A 25,427-nucleotide genomic window follows, 5' to 3' on the forward strand; every position below is an offset into this window, starting at 1 on the left:
TTGAAAGGAGACTGCCTCGTCTGAGTCAAGTATGGAAGACAATCAAACCCAGTTAAGCAAACCAGTGTTGACATATTAAATCATGCTTGAACCAAGAAAGCAAAAACAGGTGACACACAAAACCTTCTAAAGAAAATTTTAAATAAATAAATAATACAGGTCAGGGTAGTTCTAAAAAAAGAAGCTTTTAGCGTTGGAAAATACTGGGACTAGGTGAATACGGGGACATCATTCACAGGAGCCAGTGATTATATGGCTCTCTGATTGTGAGGTGCAAAACTAGAGTTAGTGTGGTAAAGGGAAGCATAGGAGAATACTGGGAAGCTTTAGGGAAATCACATCATCTTACTTTCCAATCCATAAAATGGAAGATAAAATGTTGATAGTTCCATTCTTTATTTAAGAAATGTCCTAATAGAATCCTTTCCAAGTGCTTTGAATTCATCAGAGGAAAAGCCCTTATGCATATGGAGTAGTGTATTATTAATCTCCTGCACAATCACACAGCAGGAACTTTGGAGTGCACATTCTCTAAGTCTGATTCCTGCTAACAATTCCATCAAAGAAATGGAGTTATCCATCAGTCAAATTATCATTTTCTCTAATTGTTACTTCCCCCAAACTGTGTCTCTTCTTTTTTTTTTTTTATTTAAACTATACCTTAACAGCACTCAAATAAGCAGGATATCTTCAAGCTCAGAAAAGATCAAAGCATATCAACAAATTACTTGAGTTCTTAAGGACGAACCCTACTGGTCAGCCATAAATGCAGACACGGTGTTTAAACAACAAAGTATAGAAGATAAGATGTGATCCACATCTGTGACCAGAAATAATAAAGGATACAAAAGGCTTTTCATGTAATGATAACCAGTTATGAGATCATGAATAGCTTAGAATTCATAGTTTTACTTTTACAGCTAATTAATAATACACTTTCTAGAAAAAACTATGCGGAGCTAGTGGCTCCATGCCTTCCTGCTTTATAATAATTGGCATGTCCTTCTGGACTAACGTACAAACTAAATTTAAAGGCAATAAATTATACTGTTTAGGCAAACAGCATACTTAACCTTTTTTCCTGTGAGTAGTATAAACTGGATATATAAACAAATCAATTGAATAGATTGATACCTTCAAATTAAGCTAAGCTTCTTATTAGTTGCTTGGATAGTTAGCTTTCTGTGCAACCCTCCAAAGTGGTTAAGCAGATTTTTCAAGGCTTATCCATACAGGAGGTGTACTACATAAATCTAAACATGTCGAGCAGAAAATATTTGACATATTAATTATAATAGAAATATAGTCCTAAGAAGAATCAGTGCTTTTTATTCAGGATTATCATGGATGCTATATGTGATTACAAACTACAAATCAATTTGTGATTAAGTGTGTTTATATACTGTTCAAAGTACAACAGTAGAATGGAGAATCTGAAGTTAAATATATGATTCTAATGCCAAGTCTAAAACGTGGTGGCTGTGTGATACTGGGCAGGTTAATCTTCTCCCTACTTGCAACATTTGGACCCCAATTTATCAGCTTACTGACGATCATAATATTTGCAACTAATATATTAAATCCTGATTAGCTAAAGTCAAGCCACAGGCTGTGCTAATATTTAAATATGCTATTCTCACCCCCCCCAAATTAAAGTTCTCTTTTTTCTGCAGAAAAGGATAATTTTGTTTTAGTTATTTTGTTGTAACAGAGAGCTTATGAAATACATCAAGATTTCCATCTGTATCATATCTCCATTTTTAGTACTATGAAAAAATATTATTATTCTTATTTCAATAAAGAGCATTAACATAGCACCTCTAAACTCCTGTCTTTAGTTTTCTTTTATTCAGGATGAAATTATTTATTATAATTACACCAAGTTGGCTAGTAACATGAAATTAAAATTTGTGGTATCATTTAGTATCCTTTATGCTAAAATTGTTTTAGACAAAACAGTATGACTACTAGTTTGTATTTCCAAGTTTCATAAATGTTCCTTTTATACTTCTTTCTCAAAGCCAGGATGTCCTTTACCCTAAATTAATTTTTTTAATTTTTTTTTGAAGAAGTTTGAGAGATTTTGATAAAAGAATGTGGAAAGAATTTAAGGAAATGCAGGAATTTTTTCTCTATGGTCTGTAAATCATTTTAATTCTAATGCTACTTGCAGAAGAAGAAAAGTAAAAGATAACTTTTTCTCTATTCATGTCAATGTTAAAATGTCAATTCTCATTTTTAAAAGTTACTTTACTTGACAAATGTTTCAGTTTAATTTTTTCAGCTATTAACTCTTTAGTAAAATAAAACATGTTGACTAAAACATAAATGAAATGTACTTTTCAAAAAATGAACTACTTTTTATTTCTGATAAAATGAATACCAATGAATTTTACATTTGGTGGGTGGAGAGTGTTTCAGACAGGGATGTATATATCCTTCACTAATTTTAGCTTCCTGTAGGTCAGCAATAATTTTACAAAATTAAAAGTTTTATATTTGGGCATTGTATACTTAGGGAACTATAGACTTAAGTTTAGCATTTACTAGTTCACCCAAGTCTTCTGGTTCCAACAACATGAAAGTCTAAGAAAACCTGGAAACGCTCCAGGTACAAGTACCTAGAAATTAAATTAAATAGAACAAAGCTTGGGGCTGATAAAGTTAATTCATATACTGGGACCCACAAAATTGAGGTCACCCCAGTGGCCCAGCACATGTCACAAATCTAAACCTAAATCAGCCTGCATTTAAGAGAAACCTAACATACACCAATCAGTATCCTCAAACTCAGCTTTAGTTAGCCCACCTTACCCTAGAAAGTAGGACCTGCTAGCCTTGTAATTAAATCCGGACCTCCTAGCCAATCATTCCCTGGTTCCGCATTGCCTCTTCTAAAGCTCTAAAAACCTCACTCTTGCCCAAAATCCCCTGGGAAGAGTGTCCCACTGCTGGTGAGGCACTGTACTCATGGATTATTTTGGATAAAGGATATCAAACCTGTTACGAAATTGTTTTAGTTTTGTCATTTAACAGGGCTCATTTTACTGTGTTTTGTTTTAATGCAGGGAAATTTTAAGATGGCAATACATTTTATAAATCTGGGGATGGAAACCCACAGGGGGCAGAAAAAAAGAGGGAACCAAAGCATGGAGTGCTGCCTTTTAGAGCTGATCCTATCCTGCTTCTCTGCAGGACAGGAGGGCTGAGAATGGGTGTGGGAAACGGGAAGACTTGGATTTTAATGTCCCAGGGTCCAGGAGAAAAAGCCATAGCCTTGTGTCAAGTGGGGAGCCCTTCAGAGAGTCTGAAACCTTGAAAAACTGGCTGCACCCTCAAGAAGACACTGGTTAATAGGAGGACGAGGAGAGGAGAATTTGTAGAGTTAGACAGAATAAGACAAAATATTAATATGCTTATCATTTCTGTGTTGTTTATACAGTTTCTTTGTATTTGGGTATAAAGCAGAAGGTTGGCAGACTACAACCTATGGGCCAAATCCTGCCTGTCACCTGTTTATGTAAATAAAGCTTTATTGGAATACAAAAAAAAAAAAATACAGGGCACTGGGTAAAACGTTGCCCATGTATACAAGGAGTGCCAAAGAGGCTTGTGGGAGGTGGGACGTCTTCATGGAGGGAAGAAATCAGTCTTCAAGAATCAAAATTTGTGGCCTTCCCTGGATGAGGTTTTGGGGTATAAATTTACACAATTTATAAAAGCCACCAAACCTTAATCCTAACTATCATAAAACTCCTTAATCTGGACTACACGTTACAGTCACCTAGGGAGCTTTAAAAAAAAATACTGATGCTCTGGCCAGCACACAATGGAATCAGAATCTCTCATAGGTGTGTCCAGCAACAATATGGTTTTAAATTATTAAAATTACTGTGTTGCACTATAAAAATGTTGAGAAGAGAAGAATTAGATAAAAACTGGTCCCAATAATACCTCATCAGTAGGAGGAAAGCTTAAATCATGTGAAGAACTCCTACAAGCCAATAAAAAAAGACAAGCACTCCAAAAATGCAGTTCATAAATTGGAGTGATTAGGACATGGCTGCCATTTGTACTTTTTTCTCTACCTTGTTGTGGTTTGATTTTTCCCCTAATTTGCCAATATTGTTTACTTATGATAATAGTAGAATGAATTGATAGTAAATATGAGATTCCAAAGTCAAGAAGCAATTAGCAGAAATAAAAAAGGAAAGAATTTCATTAGGTCTAATACAATCAAAAGTTATATGATTACCATCTATATCAAAACAAGAAACATCTGGAGGGAAAGATAAATATATAATTAATGCGTAATAGTCATGAAACAACATGGAGAGTGCAATATTTTGATATTTATTCAAAGGGATTAAGATAAATACATTTCTTGCCCTTGTGTAGTTACATAGCCCTAAAATTTATCTGTATTTCAGCTCCCTAATCTTTAAAATAAAGAAAAAAGGAGGATTAACTCCAAGAGTCCTTTATATTAGGGCTTCTCAAACTTAGATGCACATAAAAAACACCAAGGGATCTAGCTAAAATGTAGATTCAGATTCAGTTTTTCTATGATGGGGCTTAAGATTCTGCAGTTCTAAAAGTTCTCAGGTCATGCTGAAGTGGCTAGTCCATGCCCTGCTCCTGAAGTAGGCATACTTTATATGCCTTTACAGGCTGTCTCTGCAGGTGCATGTTGTATTATTTAACATTTCACATATGAGGAAAGTTGGGCTCAATCTGATTTTGTTTGTCCACAGTCACACAGCTACCAAAAGGAAAAGTGAGATTTGAACGGAGAACTGCATCACCTAAAGCCCACAGCTCTCTTTACTGCATAAAAAATCTGGTGGTGATTTCAGGTCGATTTTGAGGTTTTAAGTCTACTTAATGATTTTATGCCATTGGTGGCTACTTTGTTTCATATCATTTGCATTCTTTTTTTAACTTTTTGCTCTTAAGAATCTGAGAATAGACACTGAGATGTTTGCTGAATCACACTCAGTGAGTTTTCAAAATTAAATTTTCCTGTACACACAACTTTTCCCATGAGAGCTATACTGATTTATGTTATCAGACTTTGTAAAAATCCTTCTGCTGCTATCTGAATAACAAAAAAAAGCAAACAATAAAACGGAGTACGTTGTGGTTTCCCAGTACATTTAAGTATCATGGATTTTAAATCACTTCTGAATATATCAATTCAGATATATGATGATATATAATAGCCTTTATCTTTATCATTAAATTTTTCTTCAGAGAATTATCTTTCTATATTAATTTATTTCTATATTTCTTTGTTAATTTATATATTTCTATATTAATTTGTTATAACAAAAGTAGCCTATCCAATGCATATCCTTTTAATAAATGTTTTTTATCAGGAGATGTTTTGTAAAATATGAGACACTTGAACATAAATATAATCATTAATTCTCCATCCATGTGATCATAATGGAGCTCAAGATCAGAAATGCTAAAATTCCTTTGCACGGTAACAATACGGAATGTGCCACCATCATAATAAGACATTCTAGAGACTGACCCAAAGTAAAATGTACAAAGTAGCTATTACTATTACTGTAAATATGAGGCATAGTATTTATTTGTTACATTTATTCTAAACATGGCATAGGAAAGGGAGACTCAAGACTTTGCCTAATGTACCTTCTTTTATGAGTGAGAAAGTAGGAGTGCAAAATCAAGATCAAAAGCTTGTCTAGGAGGGATTATGGAGTGTTTGCTTCTGCTTCTTCTATTTCTTTTCCTTTATTGCCAAATCTCTCTCTCTCTTTTTTTTTTTTTTTTTTACTGTGCACATATCCAGAAGATTCACTGGACCAATGAAACATTAAGTTCTTAAAAAAGAAAAGGCTTTCATTCTTTCAACTGGTATAATAATTTACAAGCTGCCATCCACCACACCAATACTACTCATAAATAAAATGAGTTGTTTCATATTTGATATGTATGTATTTGACCCTAGGTATTATTAGGAATTCTCTATCCTTAAGACAGTATAATATGTATATGAATAGCCTCTTTTAGCAGGTAATTTCAGGGAGTAGCAGCTCTTTTATTTCTCAGATTTTAATATGCAAATACATTTTAATATAATTTTAGAGGGAAAAGAGATATATACAAAATTGATTAATATACTATGATAGATCTCTGCACTGAAAGCTTCCATCTGCTTGTTAAGCTGTTTCCCATAGTCTTCATGTGGCTTCTTTTTTCACATCTGTGTTAAACATCACCTTTTCAGAGAAACATTTTCTTACTACCCATTTTTTTGCACACTCACACTGCCAGTAACAACGCTCATAAACCGTAACTGTAGATGTGAGTGCATATGTATGTTTGTGAGCTATCTGTCTGCATTACTAGGATACAGGAATTGTATAGATAGACTACAGTGCCTACGACAATAACTTAAAGGATGAGCGATCAATAATTTAAAGAATGAGTGATGATATCTAAGGAGAGAGCAAATCTCCTTCATAAAGTAGGTTCCAATATATTTACATAGTTGTGATCACCCAATAAATAAAAATGTAGGACTATCCTTTGATAAATGATTCTACTAAAGAATACACTCTCTAGTTTAAACAAATTAGAGAATTTTCTAAGCTGAAGCTACCCTGTATTTTCCAATGGACAGACACATATTCCTGTACATAATTTTATTTTTAATAAAATATCTAAGACATAGCTAACGTTTATTGAATAAGTACTGTTTTCTAGGCGTTATTCTAAATAATTTTCATATAATATCTCCTAGAATTGCTATGAGGTAGTTAGAGACGAGGAAAACAAGGAATAAAGAGATTCAACAACTTGGCCAGGGATACAGAGCTGATAAAGGCAGAGGTAGGATTTGAATCCAGGCATTCTGGCTCAGAATCTGCATGCTTAAAACACTAGGTAGGGTATGTTGCGTCTCATCAGCAGCATATTTACTGATATACTATATCATTTTATCCAAGTTAAATTAGTCACATTTCAAAATGAATACGCATTTTAAGAAATGTACACTTCTTTCGTTCTGCAGAAAAATGTTCACTTTTGCAAAGGTAACCAGTCTATAAACATATTTAGCTTTAGCAGCACACCTGCTCACGTAGGCAGATGGAGTATATTTCAATCAGTGGTTCTCAGCTAAGAGAGATTTTTGCCTCCAGGGGTCATTGGTAATATATGGAGGCATTTTTGACTATGAAAATCAGGAGTGGAGTATTAGAGGCCAAGGAAGCTGCTAAATATCCTACGGTGAACAGGACCACCCCTCCCCCCAAACAACTAGTTATCTGGCCCAAATATCAATAGTATCAGTGTTGAAAAACCCTGATTTAGAAAAAAAAAAGCAAAAACAAAAAAATGCAGAGTATGCTCTAACATTTTAATAGAACTAATCTAAAATTATTCAAGGGAGGAGTTAAAAAGAAAAGAAAAATCTATTTTATTACTCTCATGTGTAATACCTACAAATAGATGAAATGACTTAACTACTTGATTGTCTTAGTGGTGGTTCACAGCAGTAGGTCACACACATACACATATACTCACACACCATTGACACTCTACTTTCATAATTACCATCTTTTGTTAAAATTTTTAAATTAAAATTAGTTTCCTTCTTTTGCATAAAATAGCATACCAAATAGGACCAAAAGTTCAACCCCTTTGAAGTTTTTTGGTAATGTGTCTAATTAAAAATAACTAGGCTCTCCAGTGCATAATTATATGAACACCTAATACCCTAAATTTCCAGCCAATTTTGTTTCAAACATAAATATGCACCAGAAGTTTGAATGACCGACATACTACTCCCTGCAGTATCTGTACTATTTCTGAATCAAGGCTCTTTCTTGAGCTCAGTATTTTCACTACATTTCCTTGCTGTGCAATCATCTCCCAGTTGGACAATTAATGTGTTTTTTCTCCGCAGCCCTTGGCATGTGACACCCTCCCTTACCCTGTATTTGAGCATGCACCATATACCTTCTTCACTCTGACTGGTTTTGGCAGTGACCCACAATCTAAATCTCTTTCCTCCATTTGATATAAGTGAAACTATAATTATCTAGGGGTAATTTCAAATTACTACTTCATTCCGCTAGCAACTGATGAAGATTAGTGGTCTTGCCTTGCATCTGAGTAAGTCGGCAACATAATCACAAGAGAACTCAGCAGGCAACATTTGATTCATGTGAACTCAATTACTTCTGTCAAACACATTCACTTCAATAAAAAGCAGAAACTTCCAAAATGGGTTTCTGCTAACAATTTTGTGCTCAAAAAAATTTCATTTGACTCTTAAGGGAAAAAAATAGTGTGAATTTCATCAGAAATAATAATAAATAACAAATATGGAAACATACTTGAATAAATGGATTTAATACATTATTAGTTCCTGAAAATAAAGAACATTTCAAGGAAATAAATTTGTATACTTAAGGCAGCTTATTATAGAAAATTCAGGCATATAAGTAAGCTTTAGAAAAATGAATTCACTCTACGTTTTAACGTAATACAATAGAAACCAGAGTACTTGCTTACCTGGTTAAAATCAGATTATTATGGAAAAGGTAGTCAAGTTCTCCTAAAGGAAGTTAAATATGAACTGCTAAATGGACAGGGACTCCTGAATCACTTCTTGGTTGTCTTCTGGGTTGAAGCCGCCATATGTTAATAAGCTGCCTAGCATTCTGATTCCTTAAGGTTTAGTTGCTAAAAGCCTCTCGGTCAAGTCTATCATGCCCTGCACGCATATCAGGTCACATGAACATGATCCAATAGCAACTACCTGGTCACTTCCTAGTACAGATTCAGTAAATCTTAACATATGACAATCATTACAACAGGTTTACTCAAACTTCACTTTCTTATTACAGCCTTAATTAAATCCCAACATATTTTGATTATAAAAGAAACTGAGTTATTAAATGTAAATATGTAATAAGGCTATATTATAAACACCTTTCAGCATGTGATGTTTTGAGGGCTACAAAAATCACTAAGACGACCTCTATGATAGTTAATATATCATATGCCAATCATATATGATTTAATACCTGAAACTTGAAAATGTGGCCTGAGAATCTTAGGACTAAGCAAAGATTAATTTAAAAGACATATTTGTCAATTTTTATGACCAAGGATGTTTTCTAAAGATAAGTACAAAGGTAAAATAAACACAATTATTTATTTAAAATAAATAATTTTAAAACATAGTATTCTTTTATGACTTTGCTCATCCTATTTCCTCTTTTGAATTCATTTTCCTTACCTCTTGCCTTTTGATTTCCTTCTCACTTCTTAAGATTACATACACCACTGTTGTAATCAAGGAGTATGTAGTCTAATGGGGGTGGGGAGTGAATCATAAATCAAATAATAAGTTAACAAATATGTGCAAAATCATAACTCTAAATGGTTTTATGAAGGAAAATATGTGAGTAAATAACAGAGGGGGATGACCTAGTCTTCAAGGATCAGGGCCAGCTTCCTTGAACAAGGAGTGTTGGAGTACAGATCTGAAGGATTAGTATGAGTTGATCAGGCATAAGGGAGGTAAAAGAATTTTTCAGGGGAAGGGAACAGAATCATAGAAGAACAAGTTATGAAAGTGAGCCTTTGAGAAACTAAAAGCGAGCCAGTGTGACTAGTGCATAGTTTAAGATGTGTCTAGAGAGCTAACAGGCGCAAAGTCATGCAGGATCTTAGGCTACTTTAACAACTTTATTTTAAAGGAAACCATTGAAGAGTCTAAAGTAAGTGTGTTGGGACTAGGCAGGGACTGAGGAGGATGGGTGTGTGCAACTACCAGATTTGCATTTTTGTAGAGATGATACACTCACATGGCTCAAAAACCAAAACTACATAAAAAGTCATTCATTATATTTAAAAATAAAGTTACAACAAGATATGCTTATAGATTGGAGGAAAAAGGAAACAGAGAGAAGTGGGTGATTTTATGAGATAATTGCGTGGTAGTTTCTATAAATACTTTGGGATGGATTGAAAGTCGGAGGTGGGTAAGAAGGAGATGTCAAGAATGATTCCTAGATTTCTGGCCTATCAAGGATAGCTCCAAAACATCAACGTCCCTACTTAAAGGTTTGGGGACAGTACATTAAAACCATAGAATGAGTTAGAGTTATGGAGGAATTGTATATGATACGCACACTTACACACATACATACATTTACATTTGCATGTACATATAATATATAGGTTTAAATGCATATATTTATTTATGTGGGACTATCTGTGATGCCTTAATTCTCCAAAACAAACCTTCAACATTTATTTATTCATTCAATAAGATATGTTATTTATAGAATAAACATTTGAAATTCCTCCTAGAGTGGCCACATATCATTTGTACATGGGAAAACACCAAGAGGCACTATTCATATAGACTGCACTGTGTAGAACAACTTCTGGTGCTGTGTCTACAGCCTTCATGACCCACAGCCTTTGTTCCTCCTTCCAGAGTAGGGTAGTAAACACATTTATTGATGTTTCCTCCAAGGTAGCCTCTCCAGTTCGTCCCTCTTTCTCTCAGGTCTCTACTCCTCAATTAGTAAGAGTACGAGAATAGGAAGTTGCAGTAAATGCATGCACTAAAAAACATCCTGTCAGAACACTACTTCCCCAAGATGTTTTCATGATAAGCACCTGCAGAATATTTTAAGCCCAGTAACAATCAAAAATTATCCTCTAAATGCAAAGGTCCTTTATACTCTTTGTGGATACGGACGAAGACAAAAGTCACTGTGTTTGAACTAAAGCTACCACATTATCATTCGCTAAAAGGATATAAACAAATAACCAAATCAAGCATGCTGCTTTATAATAATAGTAAACAAATTCTTAGAAATAATAAGATTCATATTGTAAATATTTTAGGGAAACGAATACAGTGTATTCAATGGATTATATTTAACTCCCACTTCTGATTCTACAATTACATATATCTTCACCTTATACCAAGAAGGCTGCTCAAAAAGAAAAGTTAAGTTAATGTTAGTTAGAACTTTCCTTTAAATCCAAACCTAAATAAAATCTGATTCATTTCCTTGACAAACTTAAAAGCTTATCTGAAACATAATTTAGATTTAATAAAACTTTACATATACATATAAAGGAATAGAGAGTTGTAGATTACATGGAGAAATAATCATGCACTTGATTGTAGATGGTATACAAATATGAGGTGATGCTGAAAAAGGAAGTTTAAATATGGTGCAATGTGTTTCTAGAGAGAAATAATTAAGCAAAGTCAGTATGATTTACAGGACATTTCCTAGTTTTGTTTCCCTGGATCTACGGTCAATCTACAGTCAGGCCTGAACAAACTGAGCAAGTTTGATCCACATTATATACTGGATTTAGAAAAAAAAAATGCATCTGAAGCTACCAGTGGGATTAGGGGACTTCTTAGCATTTGGTTTTCTCCTCAGTTAATACACATTAACTCTCATTACCTATTTGGCATGTACACATCATGGTGAAAACAAGTTCAGGTTCATAAGGATGGGTTTTTCCTCTTTTAAGGAAAACGTGTTTTCTTCTTCATAAGCTGTTCTTCACTTTGCATAAAGTACTATCCTGTTCCAAAAAGCTATTGATAAAGATCCAAGTTTAAAAGGGCAACTCACCACACTGTGGGCAAAATGAGGGTATTTTCAGATGAAGAAGGAGGCATGCATGATCAAGTTTCAATTTAAAAGAAAAATTAAAACAAAAAAATTTCCAAGTGCAAATTGCTTTGAAATGACCTTTCTGTATTGGCTCTATCTCCAAACAGTTATTTGCTTGGGTTCTACTTATTATTCATTTAAAATTGACCTGGAAATTCTTAAAAGCAAGCATGTAATAGCCATCATATGTAAACAACACAGTAAACTAAGTCCTGTCACCTTACACATATTTTCCAATGAAGTTCATGTGGCTGAACTTATATCTGAAGAAATTTTAAAAGGCAGTTAAAAGCATGCCAAAACAAGTCTCATCGAAGGTTTACATTTGAATTTCATATAACGAGTAAAGAGTACTATTTTCTCTTCATGGAGATAAAGTAGCAATAAAGTAGCAGACACTAATCATACAAAGAAAGTTATATACAAAGAAATAATCCCTTGATCTGAGCTGTCCAAAAATAAAACTTCTGAAAGCAAAATGAATATGAAATATTACACTGCAATAAGACACTCTCTGATAATTATGTATATCCAATAAAATATTACATTAAATCTTTCATCATTGCCAGAAGTTTTAAAATTCTGAGAAGAAATCAAACTTGAAGAGAAATAATCTCCATAAATTAGCAAAGTAAAAGGTCATTTGCTCATAATCACTGGAAGAAATACATATACATGATCCAAATGAAGCAGACAACCCCTGCAGATCCAAAGGTAAACTCTTACCTTGACAGGTGCCGTTTTTCTCTTCAAATCCTGCCTTGCACATGCATTTCCCAATGGGCACCAGCCACTCCCCTTCAGCGCTGCAGTGCATTTTGGGTGGTTCATCTGTCACAGAATGGTTGACACAGGAGCCCGACACTTCAAGCAACTGTGAAGAATCAGCTCCAGTGATTGTGTCAGGGAAGACAGCCAAGTGTCGTACCACAGAAGGGCATTTTTTATAGTAGACACGAACGGAAACGAGAGCAATGCAAGCACCCACATCTTGAAAAGCGAGATAAAATCCCTTTTTGCTTAGAGGTCCTACATCCCTGACCTCTGTATTCAGTTTCATGACACGGTCACCAAGATCAAGTTCTGTAAAGCTTTCATCGGCAGCAATGGTATCAATTTTGATGTACTGGTTTTCCTTGATGTTTCTCCCATTCTCATCTGACTCAAAGTAATACATGTTGAAAGTTTCCTTACAGGTCCCCAGCCCTCCAGGAAGACTGTTGCAGTCCCGCAGAGTAAACTTGAGTTCTATGAAGATTCTGGAAGCACCTTCGTTGGAGATCCAACTGGTCAAAAGCCAGTTATTTTGATTCTGTTCCATAACTTTGCATACTTGGTATGTGTGGATAGGGGCATAATTTTCATCAACTTCACCAATCTCTTCCCACTGTGTAATATAATAGAAGGACAAAAAAATTAAAAGACAATTAGAAAATAACCAGCAAAAATAGTCAAAGAAAACTAATTCAGGTGTAAAATTTCTGCTTCCTCAATATACAGTATTGAGAGAAGGAGCTATACCGTGAAAATTTTTTTAAATTATTTCCCTTTTTAAATTAAGTAAAGTATTAGTCATTGTCTCCAATGTAACTCAAGCATACAGACATGTAAATGATATTCCCCAGAAAAAAGTCATGTATTTCAGGGTAACAGTAAAAGAAAATTCAGTATGGATGTGACTAACAAGAAGCAGTGAAAGGCAAGTATATATATTTGGAAATAAGTTTGAAAGAAAAAGGGTAGATAAAGTTTGAAAGACAAAAGGAAGTACAATTTTTTTTAAATGACAATGAGAAAAAAAGCAGTAAATGTGGAAAAGAAGGGATAAAAATGTAACGTGAATCCACATTTATTTAACCCTGGCAGGTTACAAATAACACAACAATGTAATAAAACTTGAAAGAAAATTCATCAGTTTAAAATTAATAATAAATGTTTATTTCATTGAACCAATCTGGTTAGGAATCTTTTATAGTTGGATAACTGTTAATTCATACATTTATTCACAAATATAAACCTAGAGACAGAAAATAGAGATAAAAATTTTAGATTAGTAATACTGAGAGCCTTGTCATTTCAAATACTGAGATTTTTTTGTTATACATATCCTGGGAATGCATTATTCTTTCTTACAAATGCATTATTTTATGCACAATGACCTTAGAAGTTCTGAATATACACAGGATGTAGAAAAATTAAGTATGATTTATATAGCTTCCAAAATACTATTCAGCCAAAGAAGAGATCTAAACCTATCTCTTTCCTAGTAAAATACTACGGTTTTGAGAATGTCAATGCACCACACCACTTTCTAAACAGTGTAAAACCAGATTTTTCTTCTTCATAAAGGTTATTATAATAAGAAATTTTAAAAACCTGTCTACAATCTGTGTGAATAAAACTACATATAGTTTTAAATCTTTAAAAATTGTCCTGAAACACACAGAGCAATGTAACCATACACAGTGGCTTTCAATAAAAGCAGAATGTGATTTCAGACATTAAGTATTAACTTCACAGAACCTCATTTAGTTAGACATGAAATTAAATGGAGTATTATTTTTTGATTTTGTTGAAATGACAAAGATATGAAAATGTGGCATCACAAGGGATGCACATAAATCATATACCTCAGATGGCCCCTCTCAGAGTTTTAGCTGCCATCAGACAGACAGAAGTAAAAGGTGTTAATGAGGGAAAAATGCTGAGCTCCTTAAAATCACAGAGACATCAAGGTTGTATCTTACCTAACAACTTTCACATTAGGGTGTTACATGAAACCTTAGTTCATTCATTTAATCTCACTTTTGTCCTCTCCCAAAATTTATCTAAATTGTACCTAGCCTCTGATTTTCTAAACCAGCTTTCTCTCTCATTAAACTACTTACAGTTTCTTCCTGAAGCCATCCAGGTATCAATATGTTTATTATAAACACTTAATGAATGTCATGATTAATATTTCATGGAAACAAGCACCTCAGCTAACCAAATGAAAACAACAAAAATGATCAACTTACTGTAAGAAGATTAATTAAATGTATTTTCTTTGCATTAGTAAATTGGAAAAGAGGATCAAAAAACTCTTCTCTGAAAAAGGAAAACCAAAATGCTACGTTATCTCTGTTTTCGATTCTCTTCTTTTATAATAGTCCTCAAATCTAAAATAGAAACATATTTCAAATCCTTGGCCTTAAATCATTTATAGAAGACTCATTTCTGCATCACATATTCCAATAGGATCCTGCTAGCAAGTCAAAGGAATTGGACAAGTAAAAGGAATTGGAATAGAAGCATCTTCCAAGATTATAAGGCAAGCAATTCACAGTCTTTGTACAAAGTCCAAGGTACCACAGATATTATTAAAAATGCAAGCCAAGCAGCACTTGACAAGACAGCTTAATAGTTACTGCTTCGGGTGATAATTTCAAAGTATGTGCATAGGCATATTACTTCTCTGAATATTCTCAATTAAGAAGAGGAAAAACTGTAATTTTCTTTGATGTTAGGATTTACCATGGTGGGATTTTATTTATTTTTCTCTTCAAGTGTCCAAAATATAAATGAAGGCTCACATTTTCTATTTCTAATGCATGAATAGGAGGACTTTAATTTAAATAATTATGGCTATAAGCCATTCAGAGAATCAGAAAGGTAATATATACACATTTCCAATAAATATCTGCTCCTATTTAGACAAATACATTAAGAAACAAGCAAAAATATTTCATTTATTTTAGATTGACCAGCTGAAATAAAACGTTGAATTCTTCAAAGTTTTCTTCCCTTTTAATACAAAGGAGACATCCTGCTGTTCTCAGCAAATATCTTATTTAGGAAGAAGAAACAAGGAGATGAACAGAAAGTAATACTCATCAAGAACTTAAGATCACAGCAGGTATATTCCTAGATGCTTTTGCAAATGTCATGTCAATGAGATTACCGTAATTTAATGAAGGGCACAGACAGAAAACACAATATTTTCAGTTTAATTTTGTTGGAATTCCTATGATCCCATGGTTTAATAAAATATTTGCTGACTACTACAAACGAGGTGCCTGGACCTTTTGGAGGCATAGTCACTGAACATAATATAGTTGGTGTAGCTCTGTTCTTCAGGTCTGGCTACTCCTCAAGACCCACCCTCTGAGCCTTTTTCTTTGTGTTTGATTCCTCCTCATTCCTATTTCTTTGCCTTAATATTAAAGAACTGGTTACACACTCAGCTTGGGCTGGTTTGATTTCTCTCTCAAATGCTTGGGCTTGCTCCTTTTCCCACTGGCCACTGAGAACTCCAAGTCAGTTGCATTCTAATCCCATGCTTGGCCAGGCATCACAAATCAGCCACATTGATCAGAGAAGTGCAAAAGAAAAAAGACTTATTTTCATATCCATATGTGTATAATGGAGTTACCCACTTACCCTACCCAAAGCCATTAAGAACTATTTTCTCCCTGCCTGCCTCTCATTGCCCTGTTAGGTTTCTTGCCCCAAGCTCCTATTGCCTCTTGTTAGCATTGATTTCATTTTCAATCCCCTAGCCTATACATCACTTCTTTTGCTTTCACAACTTAAAACACTGATTCAGGAGACACAGCCTAAAGTAAAATCTCCCCTTACATTGTGTCCCCAAATACACATAAAGAATCATCAAGCAAACGGAGTCAATTTTGACCTTTCAAGTTATGGGGGTGCCTATTATCTAGTTCTGTTTTCATTATTATGCATCTATACAGAGATTAATTTATTAAGGCTAAAGTACAGTGGTCAGAAACTTTGTAGTAGAGCCCTGCATATAAATACTTGACTGGTCTTGTACAGAGGAAAGATTACCAGCCTGAAGCTCTAGAATTAGTCCCAGCTCTTATAGTATCTAGATGTATAAACGAAGACTTAACCACTGGCATACTGATTACCATAATCTCGAGTGAGAACTGAAACTCTCTATCCCAGTCATCTAATATCCAGTATAAAACATCAGAAGTGGCCTTAAAAGACCTGGTCCTATTGTTCATTTTAGAAATGAGAAAACCGAAGACCAGATTTTCCCAAGCTCACAAAATACCACCGTGATACCATCTGAGCATCCCCTCTGCCTGTCTGTACCTCTACCTTCTTATTAGCATGTTTCTGTCCTTGAAGTCTGGGTTTGCGTGTGGGATTCCTTGATTCACTGCATTGATTGCTACTCCACTCTGTTCATACTAAATTCACATTTTTTTTTCAGACATGATGTAACCATGAATAATAATCCTTTCTTTCTTTTTCTTTCTTTCTTTCTTTTTCTTTTTCTTTCTCTTTCTTTTTCTTTCTTTCTTTCTTTCTCTCTTTCTTTCTCTCTTTCTTTCTTTCTTTCTTTCTTTCTTTCTTTCTTTCTTTCTTTCTTTCTTTCTTTCTTTCTTTCTTTCTTTCTTTCTTTCTTTCTTTCTTTCTTTCTTTCTTTCTTTCTTTCTTTCTTTCTTTCTTTTCTTTCTTTCTTTTCTCTCTCTCTTTCCCTATATATAACTTAATACTCTAAACATGGATATGAAGGAAAAGACAATTTTCTTTTTCTCTAATATACCTCAGAGTCTGACACCACAGGACACAGAGTAGAGCACTCAGTAAATATTTTATAATGAATGAATTAATATCAAACACATACATATCCCTCCTAAGTCCAGAGGTATATGTTAATATGAAATCTGAAATAATTCAAACATGGTAAATAAATGACTATATGATTTGCCTTTTGTTTTTGTTTGAAGAAAAATAAATTTTATAAATTGTCTGAACTTTATATATTCAAATAAAGGAAAGTTTATAAGTTCATATTTTTGAAAATTAGTCTTCAGTAAAAAACCTCTAGAAAATTTATTTTAAGACATTTGCTTATTCCAATCATACAATTATTTTTAGTTTAGTTTTGCATATTAACCTATAGAACTCTTTTTCTTTAGCATTACGTTTTCCCAGTTATAACTTACAGCTTAGTTTAGATATGTTAGATATTTTTTAGCATGAAATGTTTTAACATATCAGTTTTTATTTTTCACTCACTAGCCTTCTTCAACATTCGATACAAATTAAAAGCCCAGGATGTAGCATATCAGTTAGTGGCACTATACCTTCTCCCCTATTCCAGTCAAACAACATTAGGACCATCTTAATGATTTTCTTTGGCAGAGCGATGTTACAATATAGCTAGGAATCAACTGCTCCCAGCTTTACTCTGAAGTGTCCAAAGCATAACTTTGTAACAAACCTTGTTTACCACATAAATGCTTATTTGAATATAGGGATAACTGTCCATTATCCTTTAATATCACAATATTTGTATAATGCATTTTGAAACGCTCCAAAAGAAACTAATTCTAGGCTTCTCATTTTATTCAAAATATTGTTAGATATCATTTATTTTTTATTTTCTTTGTGTGTGTGTAGTGTGTTTGCTAACTTCACTGAAGATATCCTGACCTCAAATTACTAATTACTGTTGTTCTTAAAACAGTAGTACCTCTCCATGATCTTAGAAATTGCCTGGGAAAGAGTTTGACTATGTGCTCAAATTCGAAAGTTGGGCATTTTACCCATTTTAACTAGTGAGCAAAACATTCCAATTGCTACTGCATCATATGTTTACCTAAAGTCTAGAATTTCTGGAAGCTTCCTGATCTTGCAAGAATCAAATGAAATACAATATAAAAAATCAGAAACTTCAAACACACCAAAGATCTTTTGTTTTTCTTTCTATTAATGTCCAGTTTTTTATAGTAATTAATATTTTTAATATCAGATTTTTAGTTTCAGTATTTCATTTTTTTCAATTTTGCCATCTAATTTTAATTTTGATTAAAAGTAGGTAAAATATACTCAAATAAGAACCTAAATGAATTGCTTATTTTCTCATTTTTCCCATGTGCATGATAAACTATTATGAATATTCTTCCCCATAATACTTTATAAGACTTGCTGTGTTTACATAAAATCATTATGTTTTTCCTCCCTGCTGCATGTACAATTGAGCTCATTTGTCTGTGTGTGCATGCAGAAGTTTGCCATTACCTAATACATTCAATCCAGGGCAATTCCTCTGAGAGAAAATGAACCAGAAAAATCCTTAAAGAATAAGTGACTTAGGAACATGATTAATGGCAGAAAAAGTGAGGAATCCTATTATAGTTGGGGTGGACTTTTTTGTTTGCTCTTACTACCTTTGATGTGTTACTGTCCACTAGAGGCCATTCCTCATTAGAAAGACATACTGTATTATTAAGACCAGTGCATGTTGAACACAATTATGAGTGCCTAGTCCACCTGCTTGCCCAGTGGCTGCCCAAATGCTTAAACAGTGAGAGTTAAGTAGAAGACCAAATTTTACCTTGGGTCATAATGCTTTGAAAGAAATTTTATTGTAATTCAAAGGTAATCATGGAATGTGTGAAAACCTCAAGACTATAATACAATACAGGAAGAATAGGTCCAACCTACAGCTAGTCAACCTACATTTGAGAAGATTAATTTTCTCATTACACACTATATGCGTGACATAATCATACAGAACACAGCCACATCATTTTGCAGAGGAGTAAACTGAGATCCAGAGAGATTGATACACTAATTAGTGCCAAATTAACGTCTAAGATCGGAAGTCCCTGTTATTAATTAACATTTGCTCCTTTTGAAGGGTTAAAATTTTAATGCATAAAATATACTGGCACATGAGGTCATTTTAACCAACAAAAGAGAAAATGTTTCGTTATCTAATGAACTAGGTATTTATGTTTCAAAAGATAAAATTGTGGGCCTTTCTTGTAGAATTCTAGCACCCAACCTTCCTTGGTCAGTTTACTGACTTTTTGATCAAGACCACACAAGTCCATTGACCAAGAGAAGTAGCTCAGTTTTTATGCACAACCACAAGGCAAAATGGTTTAAAAAGAAAGAAATATGTAGTAGTAGTTTCTGTTTCAGAAATTCAATCTCTTTAATAGCTATGTTTTTTAGTAAAATAAATATGACAAAATGTATCAACTTTCAGCAAAAATCATTTGAATTAACAATCTTGTTACATTTCCTCAATAGTATGTTAGTGGAAAAAAGGATTGCATCAAATAGGTGTTTGAGCTGTTTAAAGCATCTTTAAAATTCATGAGTATGATGTAGCAATATTGCTAGAAATGAGTCAATTAATTTTCTATGTATGAAATAAAGCTGAAGTCAATTACTTTATTGCCCATAGAATAGTACAAGTATTTATGGGCTCAAATTCAATTTGTGAAACAAAATCACTTGAGAAATATAGAGATGAAAACTTTCAAGTTTATATGAGTACTTCCGCAGGGAAATTTGTAGACAATTGAGCATCTGCTTACAACACTAAATATGAATGGTAAAGAGGAGATTTTTTTCACCTGGAAAAACAATTCATATTTTTTTCTTTAATGTTGCAGTCAGTAATTTTTTTTCAAAAAGGAAAGAAAGAAAAAATATGGATTCTTTCTTCATTTATTCTTTAAAAAATATCCAAGCGCACAAGAAATGACATAGAGACTGGAAAAATCAAAAGTACATTAGTAAAATGTTGACAGAGAAGTTTATGATTTAAACAAAAAGGTATTTCTTAGAAAAATATTATAATGAACATAATTTAAAAACAAAAAAGAAAATGTACATATAATAACTGCTTATATATTTGTTGTTATTCCAGTTTTAAGATGGTATATATTAAACAGTTTCACATTACATAAAATGTTAAAATATATCATGAATACTTCAAGCTTTTATTTGGCTTTTTCCTGAAAAGTTTACCTAGGAAAACAAATTCAAACATCAACTTGTCAATAATAATTTTAAAAGGCAGAACGAGCTAAGTGAATAGGTATGTCTGAAATTAACAAATTAATAAACTGAATTAAAATCTTAAATGATCTGAAGTAAACTGTGCACAGTATTTGAACTTCAAGTTCATGTAATTTCAATTATTAATAAGAGAAGAATGGCTGGTATGTCATGTAGAAACTCAGGAAGGCTGCAAACAAATAGTGTATTAATATTTAATTTTAAGGGCATATAGTCATTTTATGGCAATTTATTAGCAACTGATTTGGATAACATGGGTTTAGGCAGTTTAGCTTATGAAAAGGTAGCACTCCCATATTATTTGTAACTAACCTATCTGAATCTTGGAAATAATATCCCATAATAAAAAGCTTTTATTAAAAGAGGTTGGGCTCCTAGGTCATAAGTCTCACAAAAAGCTATCAACATAGGTAATATGTAATTAATATATATGATATTTTCTATGAGAAGCACATTTAAGGTATAACTGAGGAGGTCTGGTGATCATAGCTCTTTTGCGACAATCCCAAGGATCTAAATCCATACTCTTATAAATGAGGAAATGTTTCTCTTCCTACCACACATTCATTTATTTATTCATTCATTCAACAATTACATTGATCACCATATGCTCTGGAGACTCAACAGTGAACAATAAAGACAACTGCATGTTTCTTAAAGTATACCTATATTTAACATGCTATCATAGGTGGCATACAATCATAAAATTAATATGATATAATATAATATAATTAATATAATATAATGTCAAGTTTGTGATAAGTGCTAGAAAGGAAATATTAAGTCTGTCTTATAGTCTTCCAAAATAGCTATATGAGGCAGGAGGCTCTAAGATTTTGGAAGTCAAAATCTAGGTATATTCAGAATAGCCACTCCATGGAGACTAAGGCATAAAAACTCTGAGGTCAGTAAAATAAATAAATGGACATTAATCAAACTTAAAAGCTTTTGCACAGCAAAGGAAACCATCAATAAAATGAAAAGACAACCTATGGAATGGGAGAAAATATTTGCAAACAATGTGACAAAGAAGGTTAATGACCAAAATCTACAAACAGCTCATACAACTCAATAGCAAAAAAGCAAACAATCTAATCAAAAAATGGGCAGAAAACCTAAGTAGGCATTTTTGCAAAGACATATAGATGGCCAAAAGGCACATGAAAAGATGCTTTACATCTCTAATTATTAGAGAAATGCAAATCAAAACCACAATGAAGTATCACCTCATACCAGTCGGAATGGCTATCATCAAAAAGTCTATAAATAATAAAAGCTGGAGAGGGTATGGAGAAAAGGGAACCCTCCTACACTGTTTTTGGTAATGTAAATTGGTGCAGCCACCATGGAAAACAGTTCCCCCAAAAAATTAAACACAGAACTACCAAATGATCCAGCAACCCCACTCCTGGGTATCTATCCAGAAAAAAATGAAAACTCTAATTCGAAAACATACATGTACCTCAATGTTCATAGCAGCACTATCTTCAATAGTCAAGACATGGAAACAACCCAAGTGCCCATCAACAGACGACTGGCTTAAGAAAATATGTTGTGTGTGTGTGTGTGTGTGTGTGTGTATATATACACACAATGGAATATATATACATACAATGGAATATATATACACATAGTATATATATATATATATATATATATACACACAATGGAATACTACTCAGCCATAAAATGAATGAAATATTACCATGTGCAAGAACATGGATGGACCTAGAGAATATTATTCTGAGTGAAGTAAGTCAGACAGAGAAATTCAAATAGTATATGATATCACTTATATGTGGAATGTAAAAATAATACAAATGAATCTATATACAAAACAGAAACAGACTCACAAACATAGAAAACAAACTTATGATTACCAAAGGGAGAACGAGGGAGGGAAAAATTAGGAGTATGGGATTAACAGATACGAACTACTATACATAAAATAGGTGAGCAACAAGGATTTACTATATAGCACAGGGAATTATATTCAATATCTTGTAATAACCTGTAATGAAATATAGTCTGAAAAAAATAACAATCACTTTGCTGTATACCTGAAACTAACATAATATTGTAAATCAACTAGACTTCAATTAAAAGAAAGACTTTGAGGTCAGTGGCTTCATGACTTCCTGATAGGTATGTTTCTGCCTTGTTATGTAAAGGATCATACCTATTATTATGAGTGCCATAGAACAATATAACAAAAATTCTTAATGAAATCACATTAAAGATTGTGATACAGAGTATCTCGCTCTTAGAAACAAATGAACTATGTGTTTTAACAACCATATGCTTTGATAGCACTATGGCAGCTATTATAAATAGCAATGAAAGTTTAAGGTTTTATTTGACAAAATTGCTAAATTCAAAGTAAAACTTTAGAAAATGCTAAAATTGCATATATTTGCACCATCGGTAATTAATGACTAATGGACAAAAAATTAAAGTAAAATCTATGATCTAACAGCTAACCTCACATTTCACTATTACCAACTGTGATCAGATCAGAAACTAGGAAAACAGAATTTAGCCAAATAACCTATAGAGATTTATGAAAATACAGGTAAAAGTAAAGTGGAAATAATTGTTATACTTCAGGAAAATTTAAATAGAAAGAGATAAAATAATTATAAGATAAAAATTTTATTGAATTATTTCAAATACAAAAATAATTTTGGTGACATTCCAAAACTGAAAATGGAATGCTTTTAGGTTTATGTATCATTATTCAATGCCTTTCAGATTAATGATTCACAGATTCACTGCAGAGTATGTTTCCTACCCATTGGAGTAGTAGATGGGGTAACTGATTGTAGATGGGGGCAAGAACTTTCATTTATTGCTACTAAACAGTGCATTTCCTTTTAAAATCATAACAAGATAAACCTCATTGTTATCTGTCTCATAATATTCTAATAAATTTGAAAGCAGATGTTTTTAAGGACACAGATTATTGAAAATAATTTCATCTGTGAAACAGGAACAAATTTAATAGACAGACATTTAAAAGCACCTGCTGAAAAAAAAAAGACATGGTTCAAAAGGATGCACCCAATGTTCATTGCAGCACTGTTTACAACAGCAAAACATGGAAGCAACCTAAATGTCCATCAACAGATGAATGAATAAAGAAGATGTGGTACATATACACAATGGAATATTACTCAGCCCTTTAAAAAGAATGATATAATGCCATTTTCAACAACATGGATGGACGTGGAGATTATCATACTAAGTGAAGTAAGTCAGACAGAGAAAGACAAATATGATATGATATTGCTTATATGCAGAATCTAAAAAAGTGATATAAATGAACTTATTTACAAAACAGAAACAGACTCACAGACTTAGAGAATGAACTATGGTCACCAGGGGAGAAGAGGGGAGAGGGTTAGATTGGGAGTTTGGAATTGACATGTACACACTGTTATATTTAAAATAGATAACCAACAAGGACCTACTGTAAAACAAAAATAAATAAATAAAATAAGTAAATAAAAACAACTGCTGTAAAAAAAAGTCATTGATATAGATGAAATGACCACCTTGGAGTTCAGTGTTTATTGCACATGATTGTTTTTATTAACTACAGCAGTAAACATATTTCAGATTTAGATAACTAAGAAAAGATTTTCCCTTATGATATTCAGCTCTATTAAGATTTCTCTTATGTGATCTCCTACATAAATTACTGAATGTAAAAGAAAGACACAGATCTCTGTTATAGAGGGAAATCTATTAAATGTAATAATAGATAATAGAAGAAAAAGCTGTGTAAAGAGAATTATTGTGCCTGTGATCTATTTTTTCTGAAACTGCCAATTTATCAAACACAATATATAAGATGATTGCTTGCCTTTTTACATGTGTATAGAAAGCACACATCTATGAAGAATTTTCATACGTTCCATATGCACCTCTTGTCATGTGCAGAGGCAATCACATACTATGTAACACAGGAGGAAACTAATCTCCTCCAGTCATCAAGTGATACCAGCTATGACATTGAGAATATTAAGATATCAAGCATTTAAACAGTGCTTATATTTCTCTCCCAGTTCTCCTATGAGGTATGTCAATATTCTCATCTCTAGAAAGATTTAGTAATTGATCTACTTGACCTAATTCACAGAAGGAGGCCATTGCAAAAATGAGCTAAATTTAAAAATCTGCTTGTCTCCGTGGTTGTAGCTACATGATAAGAAATTGTCCACAATATAATAGCTGATTCAATTTATAGTTAAAAATAAGTAAATCTGATTTTGGCATCACCAATTACACAGACAACATCCAGAATCCAGTATGTGGGTTTGTTAGCAGTTGTTTTAATATTTATTTAAAGAAAGTATTTCAATAAACGTTAACTGAATATCACATAAATATGTCACACTTTGAGTGACAATTTACATTTTGAAAAGAGGCATTATGTAAAACATGGCTTGACACAAATTTGTCACTGGCAATGGAGAAATAAAACATGAATTTATTGCAATAATGAAAAATACTTTTGAACTTCTGAGGTTTTATAAGTATCGCAGTAGAAGCCTAACATATCATTGAATATACAAATTGATCACCAGAGTCCACAGACAGCATTGCTATTAGCTACTTCATTATTTTGATAGAATATTTAATGTTACACATCTGTATTTGGAGTTTAAATTTCATTGTTAAAAACTATTACAAGACTTGAACTTCTTTATGTATTTAATTGTATAATGATATAATCTCCAGCCCTACCACTTGTTTTTTAAAAAAGTCAATGAATAACTTGCATCTTTGCATCCTGAGTGTCTAGTATAATTCTAAGCACATAGTTTGATGGATAAATATTTGTTGGAGGAAATGATGAACAAATAAACTATTCAAGAAATTAAG

General features: G+C 32.9%; 1 protein-coding gene across 5 annotated transcripts in view; it reads right to left on the reverse strand.

The window, feature by feature from the left end:
* Positions 1–25,427, reverse strand: part of EPHA5 (EPH receptor A5) — a 321,883-nt gene that overhangs the window by 252,834 nt on the left and 43,622 nt on the right. For all 5 annotated transcript variants that reach the window (XM_032632597.1, XM_032632593.1, XM_032632596.1 and 2 more), the window contains exon 3: positions 12,429–13,089. In XM_032632597.1, coding sequence (XP_032488488.1) covers positions 12,429–13,089 — 661 coding nt within the window. The remainder of the gene's footprint in view (positions 1–12,428; positions 13,090–25,427) is intronic.

The sequence above is a fragment of the Phocoena sinus genome, chromosome 5 (assembly GCF_008692025.1).
Source record: "Phocoena sinus isolate mPhoSin1 chromosome 5, mPhoSin1.pri, whole genome shotgun sequence".
NCBI lineage: Eukaryota > Metazoa > Chordata > Mammalia > Artiodactyla > Phocoenidae > Phocoena > Phocoena sinus.